The sequence below is a fragment of the Bombina bombina genome, chromosome 1 (assembly GCF_027579735.1).
Source record: "Bombina bombina isolate aBomBom1 chromosome 1, aBomBom1.pri, whole genome shotgun sequence".
Lineage (NCBI taxonomy): Eukaryota > Metazoa > Chordata > Amphibia > Anura > Bombinatoridae > Bombina > Bombina bombina.
This window is the reverse complement of record NC_069499.1, coordinates 412,850,534-412,864,608: the sequence shown is the minus strand read 5'-3', so window position 1 is coordinate 412,864,608 and position 14,075 is coordinate 412,850,534. Positions and strand designations below refer to the sequence as shown.

The 14,075-nt window shown below is 39.3% G+C and overlaps 1 protein-coding gene across 1 annotated transcript in view; it reads left to right on the top strand.

The window, feature by feature from the left end:
* CCDC148 (coiled-coil domain containing 148) overlaps window positions 1–14,075 on the top strand; it is a 633,004-nt gene that overhangs the window by 580,181 nt on the left and 38,748 nt on the right. The window contains exon 11 of the mRNA XM_053698320.1: window positions 9,388–9,528. Coding sequence (XP_053554295.1) covers window positions 9,388–9,528 — 141 coding nt within the window. The remainder of the gene's footprint in view (window positions 1–9,387; window positions 9,529–14,075) is intronic.

Here is a 14,075-nt window from a genome sequence, read left to right as displayed (position 1 = left end):
TCAGCAAAGAGGGGAGTCCCTCAGTAAGAAGAACTCTGACGCAAGCTTCGCAGTCAGGAGCTCTGGTAGAGAAATGGGAAGACCACACTGAGCCTACAAGGATTACTTAATGCGCAGCCGATAGAATCTCTGTTGGCAGTGGGGAATTCCTCAGTGACAGACCTCCAGCGCTCCATAGCAGTACTTGCGCTCAGCCGCACCTGCCCTCCATAGAGAAGATTATCTGATGCTGAACTAAGTGTGGAGGGTAAAAGATAGCTGCACATGCAGCATAACAAGGTACTGGCCACATAAGCTTGATCTGGTACACTCACAGGTTCTGAGGACAGAATAACTCACCTAGGCTTGGCCTCCTGACATTAAAATCCCCAATCTCCTGCAGTCAGGCCTTGGCTGTTTTTACATGGGGCCACCCTGCCCCAGCCTAGCCTGTTCTTCAGCACCATGCAGTCTGCCTCCTCAGCACAGCCAACCCCTCAGCTCTGCCCAGTGTGCCCCTCAGCCAAACTAGCCTAACACACCAGCTCACAGCACACCCCCTACCTGCAACATGCCTGTAGCTCAGTATACAAAATTTCTCCATGTCCGGTCCCAGCAGGCTAATTTTAGCATTCTGGCTTATACACACTGCATTCATCCTATGCACCTCAGCCCAAAACACGTTTCCTTCCAGCCCCATCTCATGCCCACAACGTGCAACTTGCCATATCTATACCCTAAGCAGTTAGCATGCACCCTGGACGCTTTATGCTCTTATCCCTTAGCGTGTAGCATGCTTGCCTTATGACCACACCATACAGCCTTCGCTCCTATTTGCTGTTGCTAACTGCTATGCACTTTTTTGTTTATTTATTATCATTTGTAGCATTATTTAATTTGCCATGGTAAAAAATAGCAAAATTAAAATTACTGCACAAGACAGTATTTTGCAATGTCTAAACAAATGCAAAGAGGGGGTGGGTTATGGGCATTGCGTGTACACGTAGTGGGTGTGGCTGTGCAGGCGATGGGTGGTATAAGACATGGCGAGTAATATTTTGTCCCGGCTAGTAGCTTAGGACTTGAAATTTTGAGCCCTGATATATATATATATATATATATATATATTCTATTATTTTGATTTTTTTTTCTGAAATATATATTATTTTTTAATAATTATTTTTAATATTCTTTAATATTTTAAAATTGCTAATTCTTCATGTGCGTTAGACCTAAAGCGCGAAACAAGAAGTGCGTTACACATATTTTAGATTCCTATATTCTTCACATAGAATTTCTTTGAATTTTTATTATTATTCTATATACAATATATTTAATAATGTTAATGTAAAATAGATATATACATATCTGTATGTGAAGAACATTGCAATGGAAAATGTGTACAGTAAATACACATAAATATATTTGTACATATATTTAGACACGTGTATATATACTATTTAGCCCTTTGCAGTCAAACACTGTCATATACTTTATACATTTGAGCACATATCACTTTTTAAATATTTCTATGACTATTTGTTATCAGATAGTGTTTATATGAGTGTAACTATACATTTTATTGTATTTATTTTGTGTTTAATGTGACTTTTTTTAATGCACTACCCTTTACGCAAGGTTTTTTAGTCAGTCTAACTTGACGAGTGTAAACTGTGATTGCGCTCTTGCTATTGCATTTTCTTTCAGCTTGTAATACGGGTGTCATTTCCGTTGTGCACAAAATCCTGATATCGCTTGTGAGCAACAGTAAGCGCAACACTTGTAATCTAACCCTATCTTCGTTAAAAACAACCACCATATTAGCTTCTGAACTCCAAGTTAGGAAAATACATTTATTAGCTGCCACTATTGGGTCAGTTCCAATCCACAGTAATTCTGTTTTTGAATTGTCTTTATTTCTGCCTGACATGTTGGTGTTATATTTTTTACTTGGATGTTATAAGTTGTAATTAGAGTAATTACAACTGGATAAACAAAAACTGTGTCTGTCTTTATTTCAGGCTGCAAAGCAACAACATTTTATTATTTTCAAGGGGGGGGGGGGATTATTTTCAATACCCACTGTATCCAATTCATTTTTTACCATTTGAAACCCCATTTGACCTTTTTGAATGTCATAACTTGGCTGTTTGCACATTTAATAAAACATTAAAACACAAATCACTACAAAGTAGAAATTTCCCAAATGGGTGGCTTTACCTATTTTGTCCAGACTTACTGAGCATATCAATAAATATTAGGAAAATAACACCAGCCATATAATAGTTAAACCATTCTCCCATTTACTTTGATTCCTGTCATTTTGTATGTTTATGCACAGTGTATTATGCATTTCTGTAAAATAAAACGAAAGAGGAAAATATTGTTTTCTACAAAAAATAACACATGGAGGGCCTATTTATGAAATGTCTGTCCGACCTGATCCGACAGTGCGGATTAGGTCCGACAGACATCGATGAATGCGGAGAGCAATACGCTCTCCGTATACAGCATTGCACCAGCAGCTCTTGTGAGCTGCTGGTGCAACCCCGCCCCCTGCAGACTCGCGGCCAATTGGCTGCCAGCAGGGGGTGTCAATCAACCCGATCGTACTCAATTGGGTTGAATTGTGGCGATCTTTGTCCGCCTCATCAGTGCAGGCGGACATGGTTATGGAGCAGCGGTCTTAGACCGCTGCTTCATAACTGCTGTTTCTGGCGAGTCTGAAGACTCGCCAGAAACACGGGCCATCAAGCTCCATTTTGAGCTTAATAAATGGGCCTCATGCTCTAAAGACAAAAAAAAAAAGCTTATAAAATATACAGACAAACACAGTCAGATGAAAATATCATCAACACAATTACTAAGCAGTTAATTAGGAAGGCTAAAGCTCATGCAGACGAGTCGATGGCACAGTCAGTGAGATATGGGGACAAACCTTCTTTAGATAAATCTAAGGGTATAATAATACATTCTAAAATTGTTGATGGTAGTAATCAAATTGCAAACTTTCTCAACAATTACTTAGAATGACTACATTGAGGGATGCATTATCAAAACTAAAATAAAAAAAGGTAATTGGCTCCTGATAATATTCATCCAAGGGTTTTAAAGGAACTTTTGGTTGTGCTAGCTGCCCAGCTAACTGATCTATTTAATCAATCACTATTGACAGGAGTTGTTCCAGATGATTGGAGAATAGAAAACGTAGTACCTCTTGATAAAAAGGGCAGTAGGGGAAACTCGGGTCAGTCAGTTGAACTTCAGTAGTAGGGAAATTAATGGAAAGACTCTTAAAAAAAATATTGAGGTTAAAGGAACAGTAAACACCAATTTTCATATAACTGCATGTAATATACACTACTATAAAGAATAATATGCACAGATACTGATATAAAATTCCATTATAAAACCATTTAAAAACATACGGCTAGATTATGAGTTTTGTGATAAGAGCAGTGTGGTACTGACTTGCAAAGTGTGGTGCTGTTTGATAATTAAAATAATATGATTATGAAAACAAAAGTAAATTCCTGGAACACACAGAGAGAAAATTCTCCTCAGATATTGCAGAGAACTGAATAACAGGGAGTTAAAAAAACGGCTTCTAGACTCTCCCCCTCCCTCCTCCCCCCTCCCCTCTGCCTCTGAACATCCGGCGATTGAAACTGAACTTAGTGAACAGTGAAACACACAGACTGTGGGTATGTTCACTACATAAAACAGTGAAACACACTGACTGTGGGTATGTTAAGTACATAAAACGTATAAAATATGCTTGATAAAAGATGATGCAATCACTGTATATCAAATATAAAATAGATCTTTGTCCTCATACACTGTAATGCATGCTTTGCATTACAGTGAATTAGCATTGACAATTTGACTGCCTTCTATAACATCAGTGAGAGAAGCTGCCGTGCACACATGTCATGTGACTGCAGTGCCTGAAATGAACGTGCGTTACAAGATGGCACCCTGCATAGGAAAACACAAGCTGAGGATAAGCATAGAAAATATGAGGAGTCTTCATGAAGAGTTTTAATAAGTGTAATATTTTAATAATTTTACACTTATTAACCCCTAGTCTGCCGCCCCCGACATCGCCGACACCTACATTATGCTTATTAACCCCTAATCTGCCGCTCCGGACATCGCCGCCAATATTATAAACATATTAACCCCTAAACCGTCGCACTCCCGTATCGCAAACACTAGTTAAATATTATTAACCCCTAATCTGCCGCCCCTAACATCGCCGCCACCTACCTACATTTATTAACTCCTAATCTGCCGCCCCCAACGTCGCCGCCACAATACTAAAGTTATAAACCCCTAAACCTAAGTCTAACCCTAACAGCCACTTACTTTAATATAATTAAAAGAAATCTAAATAAAAATTACTATCATTACCTAAATAATTTCTATTTAAAACTAAATACTTACCTATAAAATAAACCCTAAGCTAGCAACAATATAACTAATAGTTACATTGTATCTAGCTTAGGGTTTATTTTTATTTTACAGCTAAGTTTGTATTTATTTTAACTAGGTAGAATAGTTACTAAATAGTTATTAATTATTTACAAGCTACCTAGTCAAAATGAATACAAATTTACCTGTAAAATAAAACCTAACCTGTCTTACACTAACACCTAACCTTACACTACAATTAAATAAATTACCTAAATTAAATACAATTACTTAGAAACATAGAAACATAGATATTGATGGCAGATAAGAGCCATAGGCCCAGCAAGTCTGCCCGATCTTACCTAACAGTATAAACGTATCTAGTTTGTAGGATAGCCTTATGCTTGTCCCATTCATTTTTAAAGTCCCCCACAGTGTTTGTTGCTACTACCTCTTGAGGAAGTTTATTCCATAAATCAATCTTTCTGTAAAGAAGTGATTCCTCAAATTACTCCTGAATCTACTACCCTTTAGCTTGAGCTCTATTTTATGTAAAATACCCACAGCCTCAGTTTTACTAAACCCTTTAATGTACTTGAAAGTTGCTATCATATCACCTCTTTCCCTTCTCTCCTCTAAGCTATACATATTTAGGTCATTGAGCCTATCCTGGTAAGTTTTATTTTTTAGACCATGTACCATTTTGGTAGCCCTCCTTTGCACAGATTCAAGTTTGTTAATATCCTTCTGAAGATATGGCCTCCAAAACTGCACACAATACTCAAGATGAGGCCTAACTAATGATCTATAAAGTGGCATAAGAACCTTACTATTTCTGCTGCAAATACCTCTACCAATACATCAAAGCATTCTGTTAGCCTTACTCGCTTCATTACTACATTGTTTACTAAGTTTTAAATCATCTGAAATAATAATTCCCAAGTCCTGTTCCTCATCTGTAACAGTCAGTAAAGTGTCATTGAGTCTGCAATTAACATTTGGATTTTTCTTCCCTAAATGCATTATTTTACACTTTGCTGTGTTAAACTTTAGATCCCAGTCATTCCAATCCTCCAATTGTTGTATATCACTTAAATTACAAAAACAAACAAACACTACATTACACAAAATAAAAAAAGAAATTATCAGATATTTAAACTAATTATTCCTAATATAATAGCCCTTTCAAAATAAAAAAGTCCCCCCCAAAATAAAAAAAAACCCTAGCCTACAATAAACTACCAATAACCCTTAAAATGGCCTTTTGCGGGGCATTGCCCCAAATAAATCAGCTCTTTTTCCTGTAAAAAAAATACAAACACCCCCCCAACAGTAAAACCCACCACTCACACAACCAACCCCCCAAATAAAATCCTAACTAAAAAAAACCTAAGCTCCCCATTGCCCTGAAAAGGGCATTTGGATGGGCATTGCCCTTAAAAGGGCATTTATCTCTTTTTCAATACCCAAACCCTAATCTAAAACTAAAACCCACCCAATAAACCCTTAAAAAATCTAGCACTAACCCCGAAGATCCACTTACTGTTTTGAAGACCGGACATCCATCCTAAATGAATCCGAGAGAAGTCCTCAACGAAGCCGGGAGAAGTCTTCATCCAAGCCGGCAGAAGTGGTCCTCCAGACGGGCAGAAGTCTTCATCCAGACGGCATCTTCTATCTTCATCCATCCGGCGCGGAGTGGGTTCATCTTCAAGACATCCGGCGCGGAGCATTCTTTTCAATCGAAGTCTTCTTCCCGAATGAAGGTTCCTTTAAGTGACGTCATCCAAGATGGCATCCCTTGAATTCCGATTGGCTGATAGAATTCTATCAGCCAATCGGAATTAAAGGTAAAAAATCCTATTGGCTGATGCAATCAGCCAATAGGATTGAGCTTCAATCCTATTGGCTGATCCAATCAGCCAATAGGTTTGAGCTCGCATTCTATTGGCTGTTCCAATCAGCCAATAGAATGCAAGCTCAATCCTGTTGGCTGATTGCATCAGCCAATAGGATTTTTTCACCTTTAATTCTGACTGGACACATTAGAAAATATAGAAACATATACAAAAAATACAGAAAAACAAGAATAAATATGTCATAAGTTCACAGCTGCAAGCATTAAAGGGACCTTGTAGACTAAAATTGTCTCCCTTTTAATTTGTTCCCAATGGTCCATTTTATTCGCTAAAGTGTATTAAATTGTTTACAAATGGCTCATTTACCTTTTATTTTGCTATTCCTCTAACACAGCTTCCAATATTGCTGCTTAACATGGCACCTCCCTAGACATGCTGCCCAAAGAAAGAATTTTGACTTGCATAACGACAAATAATTTAGAGGGCCAAAAACAGCATGGTTTGACTTCAGGAAGATCATGCCAGACTAATCTAATTGACTTATTTGATTATGTAACTAAAGAGTCAGACCAGGGTGAAGCAGTAGATATATAGGGGCCGCTTTATCATGCCCCGTATGCACCTGTTTCCGTGCGAGCCTTCAGGCTCACCGGAAACAGGAGTTAAGAAGCAGCGGTCTTAAGACCGCTGCTCCATAACTCATCCTCCACCTCTGAGCTGGTGGACAGCAATCCGCCCGATCGGATACGATCGGGTTAATTGACACCCCCTGCTAGTGGCAGTTAATCAACACCCCCTGTTAGCGATTGTTCCATGTGCGGCATTGCACAAGCATTTCACTAGAAATGCTTGTGCAATGATAAATGCCGACAGCGTATGCTGTTGGTATTTATCGATGTACGGTGGACATGATAAGCTACAGCGGATCTTGTTCGCTCGCAATATGATAAATTGAACCCATAGTATCCAGATTTCAGCAAAGCATCTGACACTTTCCCACACAAATAATTTATTCATAAATTGTAATTCCTTGGTCTAGACCCAAAAATTGTGAAATAGGTAGAATGCTGGCTTACCCTAGCTGTTAGGAAAGTATAACGCTAACACAGCGCCTCCGGCCGCCCACGGCACATTGCTCTTCTCCAATGAGTTGACGTTTAGAACTCTAGCCGTGCTAGAATGTCACTGACACGTCGTGCTGTGGACGGCCGGAGGCTCTCTGTTAGCAATACGCTTTCCTAACAGCTAGGGTGTGTGACAACGCTGTTTTTTACAAAACGATGAGAGAAACTCATGTTTATTTTTAGTGATGGTAAATCCTAGCATTTGTTATACGCTTGGGTTTACCATCACTTTAAGGAAAGATGCCAGAAGGATCAATCACAATCCTTCAGAAAAATGTATGAAATTATCTACAAAAATACAGATAGATTTTAAAGGTAGTTTTCTGTTGAAAATCACGTTTTTCTAAAGAATTGTGATAAACCACAGAGTGCGTTAATTGGAGTGCATTCAGCATAGGGGAAATTACTAGTGGTGGTCCTAAGTAGTCAGTTCTGGGGCCTGTTTATCAGCGAGTTACAGGGCAAGGGATGTCATTTTGTAGATTTTTAAAAGTGTTGATGTTCCGGTGGGGTGAACCAAATGAAAATTGATATAAAAAATTAAAGAACTGGGCAAATGACTGGAATCTAAAGTTTAACACCATAAAGTGCATTATTATGCATTTAGGAAAGAAAAATTCAATGGTTTATTACAGACTAAGGGGCCTACCTATCAAGCTCCGAAAGGAGCTTGACGGCCCGTGTTTCTGGCGAGTCTTCAGGCTCGCCAGAAACAGCAGTTATGAAGCAGCGGTCACAAAGACTGATGCTCCATAACCTGTCCGCCTGCTTTGAGCAGGCGGACAGACATCGCCGGAAATAAACCCGATCGAGTACAATCGGGTTGATTGACACCCCCTGCTGGCGGCCCATTGGCCGCGAGTCTGCAGGGGGCGGCGTTGCACCAGCAGGTCCACCAGACCTTGTTAAATAGAGGCCTAAATAACCCTTTACTGACTGTTACAAGCAAGAAGCTTAACTTGGGAATTATTGTTTCAGATAATTTTAAATTTGGTAAACAATGTAGTATTACAACAAGTAAGGCCAGAAAAATGCTTGGTTGTATATGTGGAGGTATTTGCAGCAGAAATTGTAAGATTCATATGCCACTTTACAGATAGGCCTCATCTTGAGTATTGTGTGCATCTTTGTAGACCGTATCTTCATAAGGATATAAATAAATTGGAATCCGTTCAAAGGGGGGCTACTAAAATGATACATGGTCTAAATAATAAAACTTACCCAGAAAGGCTCAATGACCTAAAATGTATAGGTTAGCAAAGAAAAGTGAAAGGGTTGATATGCAACTTTTAAGTATATTAAGGGGCTTAATAAAACTAAACAGACAGAATTTCTCACAAAAAAATTAATTCCAGAACAAAGGTGTATTGATCACAAGTTGGAGGGTTGTATGTTCAGAAAGGTTGGTTGATGGACTTACATTAGAGGTGATAAGGACAAACACTGTGGGGGACAAATGCCAGGATAAGTCATAAGGCTATCCTACAAACTAAATAAGCTTACATTTTTTGTTGGGCTTATGGTTCTTATCTGCGATCAAAATCAATGTTTCTCTGTTTTTATCAGATATTATACAGATTATTAATTGAGGCAATGATTACCATTACCACAGTGGTCACCCGGAAATCAGAGGAGGTAGTGAAACCTCATTTGAAAGAGGGGACTTCCCTGTTTCACATAAATGTTTTCATACCCCACTACTTAAACTAGAGTGAGATATGGAATCTGTAGTAGCCCCCATCCCTCACCCCTAGGAATGATCTGATTGGAAACGTGACAATTCATTTGAAAGATGAAGTTTTCTCATGGTAAACTTTAATGGATTAGAGTGGGTCTTTAATACATATTTAAATAGCTGGTACACTCATAGCTTAATGCATTAACCAATGTGCAGTCAGATACAGTAAATATACATTGAATGATGTATCTCATAACCACTGAACTTATATCACACAGCAAATCTTCTGAGATGTTTGTTTTTACCACCATTGTGTTTGACCATTTCATTTTAGGTTTTGCAGTGGAAAGCGCACCAGGAAGAAGCCGCAAGATTAGAATCTGCTATAGCTGCAAGAAAAAAAGAACACGAAGAACAAAGCTTGAGACAACAGAAAGAAATAGAAAGGCATCAGAGAGCAGAGGAAAAAGAAAAAGTACTTTAATAATTAGCATTTTACTGAATATCTATTACTTTCCTAATTAAATCTATTCATTAAACCTAGCAATAAATAGGATAATTGTCTCTACAACATTCTTGTGACGCTTGTTTAAGATCCAAATAACACTATTAATTGTTCACATAAAGAAAAGAATACACTGCTGCTTTGTACGTAAATGTTACAGATTCTGAATTATTTTAGAAATGTGTTTAGCAATGATACTACTGAGACAGGGTAAAGTCTCCTAATGCTGCGGTAAAGCATACTGCAGTGCAGCAGATTCTCTGCACAACAGGGACACTCGGTGTAGCAGAGTGTTTATTCTCAGGGAATTAGGTATGCGGTTGTGTAATCACATTTCTAACATAAAAAGTACACAACTATTGGTGCCAAATACTTACAATAAATGACAGAAAGCTATGAAATAAAGGAATTCATTTTATACAAATTATAATCCCAGGTTCAACAGATTTAATGTGATCCTTTCTTTCTAATGGTAGTGAGAGTCCACGAATACAAATGGAAATACAACACCTGGCCACCAGGAAGAGGCAAAGACACCCCAACCAGGACATTCAAATATTCCTCCTACTCCCCCTTTCCTCAAAGTAGTTCTTTGCCTCATCTAGAAGGTAGGCAGAGATGGAAGTGCTCTGCAGGATGTTTTAATATCACAACCCTCAATAGATAGTTTCTAGAAGAGTGGGTTAGGGGAGTTTAGCTGCCTTTCTTGCAATGCCCTTAGTAGAGTTTAGTGTTTTCAGGAACCTGAGGTTGTCGCAGTGAAGTTCCTTGGCCTCACCCTATATGCACAGCACACTTGCTTCCTTATCTGGTCCTCACCTGTTAGTTACAGGGGACTAATACTTCTGTATCTGCCTTCACAGATTTCTACACCTGACTGGCTGCTGGAGGCAGAGGTAAGTTATTTTTAATTATCCCTCTTTTAGGCTAGTTTCCTTTTGGAATGGGGGAATGTTACGTGAATAGGACCCTCTTCTGATTGCTAAAGGGCTGTTTGCCTTACTGCATAGGAGTAGCATGGGTCAGAATTTACAGTCTCCAGTTCCTAGTATGGCTAATACCTTTATTTCAGGAACTATAGTATGTGTGCTGTTTGACAGGAGAGGTCTCTGTGCTTTGTCACGCTACAGTCTTTCTTAGGACTGTTAGTGAAATACCGGAGCGCTTATGTAAGGGGAGATATCCGCTGGGGTCAGTGTGATAAGCCCAATAGTGCTATTACTATATGCCCTGTGACGGTGTATGGGTTAATAGCGTTTTCTGCAACAGGACAATGTTGGCGTGAGTGAGTGCCCCAGCGCATAATTTGTTAAGGAGGGGGTAAGATATTCAGAGCATTCGATATATCAATTCTTATAGACTTCCCCTGTTATTTACTCAGGCCAAGGAGGCCTAGGGCAGGGTTCGACAAACCCAGGAGCCTGGCTCCTAGAATTTTACCCTTGGGTTATTCTCCATAGATCTATATACAGTACCACTGTCTGACTCCTAAAATTATGTCTGGCTACTAAATATTCCTACTGGCTCTAAAATTTTAAAAAGATTTGTTGACCCCTGACCTAGGGGATTAGTACATTAGTTTATATTTTACAGTACTTTGCAGGGGCATTACTTAATTTTGCTTCCTGTTTAATATTACATAATCTCTCTGTGGGAGCTACTTTTATTCATATTGGCATTGTGAGTGAGGTGTACATGGAACAAGCTGGGACCACTGGTAGGACTCTTCTAGAGGAGCTCTCTGAGGTGGTTATTGATAAAAATAAATGCCTCCTTTGTAAATCTGATATAGGGTATCCACCAGTGCACTTGTTTACTGTCTGTTCTCCAGTCTCATTCTGCAGGCCCTAGTTGTAAATCTACTTCAATGTGTTCAACTTGGGTTCCTCAAGCAAAGTTTGCAGGACCTAGAAGTCAGCCTACTGTAGTATGCCTTCCTGCACAACTCTCTAAAAGTGATGTTTCAAATAACATTGACACAGTCCAACTTCAGTCTGCCATGTCAGCTGTTCTGGGTGTAATGCTACCTTCTGGCAAACGTAAGAGGAAGGTTAAGCATTGTTATTCTGACCTCAGGTCCAGGGGACCCTGCTGGACTCTCCAGTGAAAGACTTACTCAGGATTCAGATGATAAATCATCATTGTCCAGTTTGGACAGCAAAATATCCTCATCAGATACCTCTATACATGTTGTTAAGGAGGCTGAGGACTTCACTTTTAGGTTCAAGATGGAACACCTTAGGTACTTATGGAGGTTCTGCATACCTTAGGGGTGTCATAGTCCAAACCGGCTAAGGAAAAGCCAGCCCAGAGATTAGACATCATATTCAAACTCAAATTGCGGGCTCCTGATGTTTTCCTGGTTCCCTCTTTGATAGCTGATATCATTACTTCCCTGTCCCCAGTTCTCATCTAGAATTATGGAATACCGTTCCTAAGGTTGATGGGGCTATTTGTATCACTATTCCTCTAGAGGATAGCACTTCCTTTAAGGATCCAATGGATAGAAAGCTTGAAGATTATCTGACGAAAACTTTCCTACAAGGGGGTCTCTTTTTTCAAACGGCTGTCAGTATTGCTGCTGTTGTGGGTGCTGCAGCTTTTTGGTGCAATTCTCTACATAAGTTGGTTACTGTTGAATCTATTTTGGAAGAGATTCAGACTGTATTCAGGCACTTAAGAAAATTAATTTGTTCATTTGTGATGCTATTATTTAGAATGTCCACATCAATGCCAAAAGGATAGGGTTGGCGGTTTTAGCCAGAAGGGTGCTTTGGCTAAAATCCTGGTCAGTTGATATGGTCTCAAAGTCCAGATTGCTGTCCTTAGCTTTTAAAGGAAAGTACTTATTCCATTATTTCAATGGTTACTGGAGGAAAGGAAGCTTTCTTTCCACAGGATTAGAAATCCAGACCGAAAAGAAGGGTCAATGGGTGGTTTTCGTCCCTTTCATCAGAATAAACCACAGAGGAACTTTTCCTCAAGCAAACCGGAAACCTTCCAGGGGCACTTGGAAGCTGAATCCAATATAGAACAAGAATAAACTATCCATGAAGTAGGATACAGACTCATCTGGTTTATCTCCCCTCCCCCCCATAGTACTTCTTCCTCTAGTCATAGCAAGGATCAAACAAGAGAGTGTGTCTGTAATTTTGATAGCTCCTGCATGGGCATACAGGACTTAGTATACAGATCTCAATTGAATGGTTAATTTTGACTCAGAGGGGATGCTATGAGTCTGTGATTGACACTTGTGTCCAGGTGCATAAACCTGTCAACAAGCGTATTTATCATAAGGTTTAGAAGTTTTACTTGTCTTGGTGTGCCGAACATGGTTTTCCTTGGCACAAGAAAAGGATTCTGCATATTCTTCATTTCCTTCAGGGGCTTGACAAGGGTTTCTCGTAGGGCTCTATTAAGGGTCAGATTTCTGTTCTGTTGCATAAAAAGTTGTCATGTTCAGTCTTTTGCTCAGGCTCCAGTTAGGATCTGACCTATTTTCAACCTGATTGCTCCACCATGGAGTCTTAATAGTAAGTTGCTTTTCTGAAAAGTGTTATTCTTATTGACAATCTCTTCTGCCGTTAAGTTTCTGAGTTATCGGCTTTCCAGTGTGTTCCCCCTTACTTGGTGTTTCATACGAAATAAGGCAGTTTTGAGACTTATACCAGGTTTCCTGCGTAAGGTAGTGTTGGCTGACAACATTAATCAGGAAATTTTGATACCTTCCTTATGTCCTTATCCTCCTTCTTCTAAGGAGAGATTGTTGCATAATCTAGATGTGGTTAGGGCATTAAAGTTTTACCTTCATGCTACTAAGGATTTTCCACAGTTACAAAGTTTGTTTGTTATTTTCTTTGGTAAGCGCAATGGTCAGAAGGCTACTGCTATTATCTTGTCTTCTTAGTTGAGGAATCTTATTCAGATGGCTTACATAGAAGCAGGTCACCAGCATCCAGCATGTGTTACTGCTCACTCCACTCGTTCGGTTTCTGCGTCCTGGGCCTTTAGGAATGAGGCTTTGGTAGAACAGATTAGCAAGGCTGCTGCTTGGTCTTTTCTTCCTACATTCACCAATTTTACAAGTTTGATGTTTTTGCCTCTGCAGAGGCATCCTTTGGCAGGAAAGTCCATCAGGCGGTGGTGTTTAGCACTAAGTAACTGCATTGCCCTTTTTATTTGTGGAATCCACAGCTTGGGTATAGATTCCCATTTTTAAGATTAGGATTTTGTGGACTCTCACTACCATTAGAAAGAAAACAAAAGGTATTCTTACCTGATAAATTATTTTCTTTCTTGGTAGTGAGAGTCCCCAAACCTGCCCTTTTTTATATTGGCAGCAGTTCCAGTTTGCACCACTTACCCTTTTTATCTTACTTGTTTTTTCCTATTCTTGGATATGAACTACTGGAAGGGAAGGAGAAGTAGGAGGGATAATCGAATGTTCTGGTTAGGGTGTCTTTTCCTTCTCCTGGTCGCCAGGTTTTGTATTCCCATTTGTATGATTAGGAGTTTGT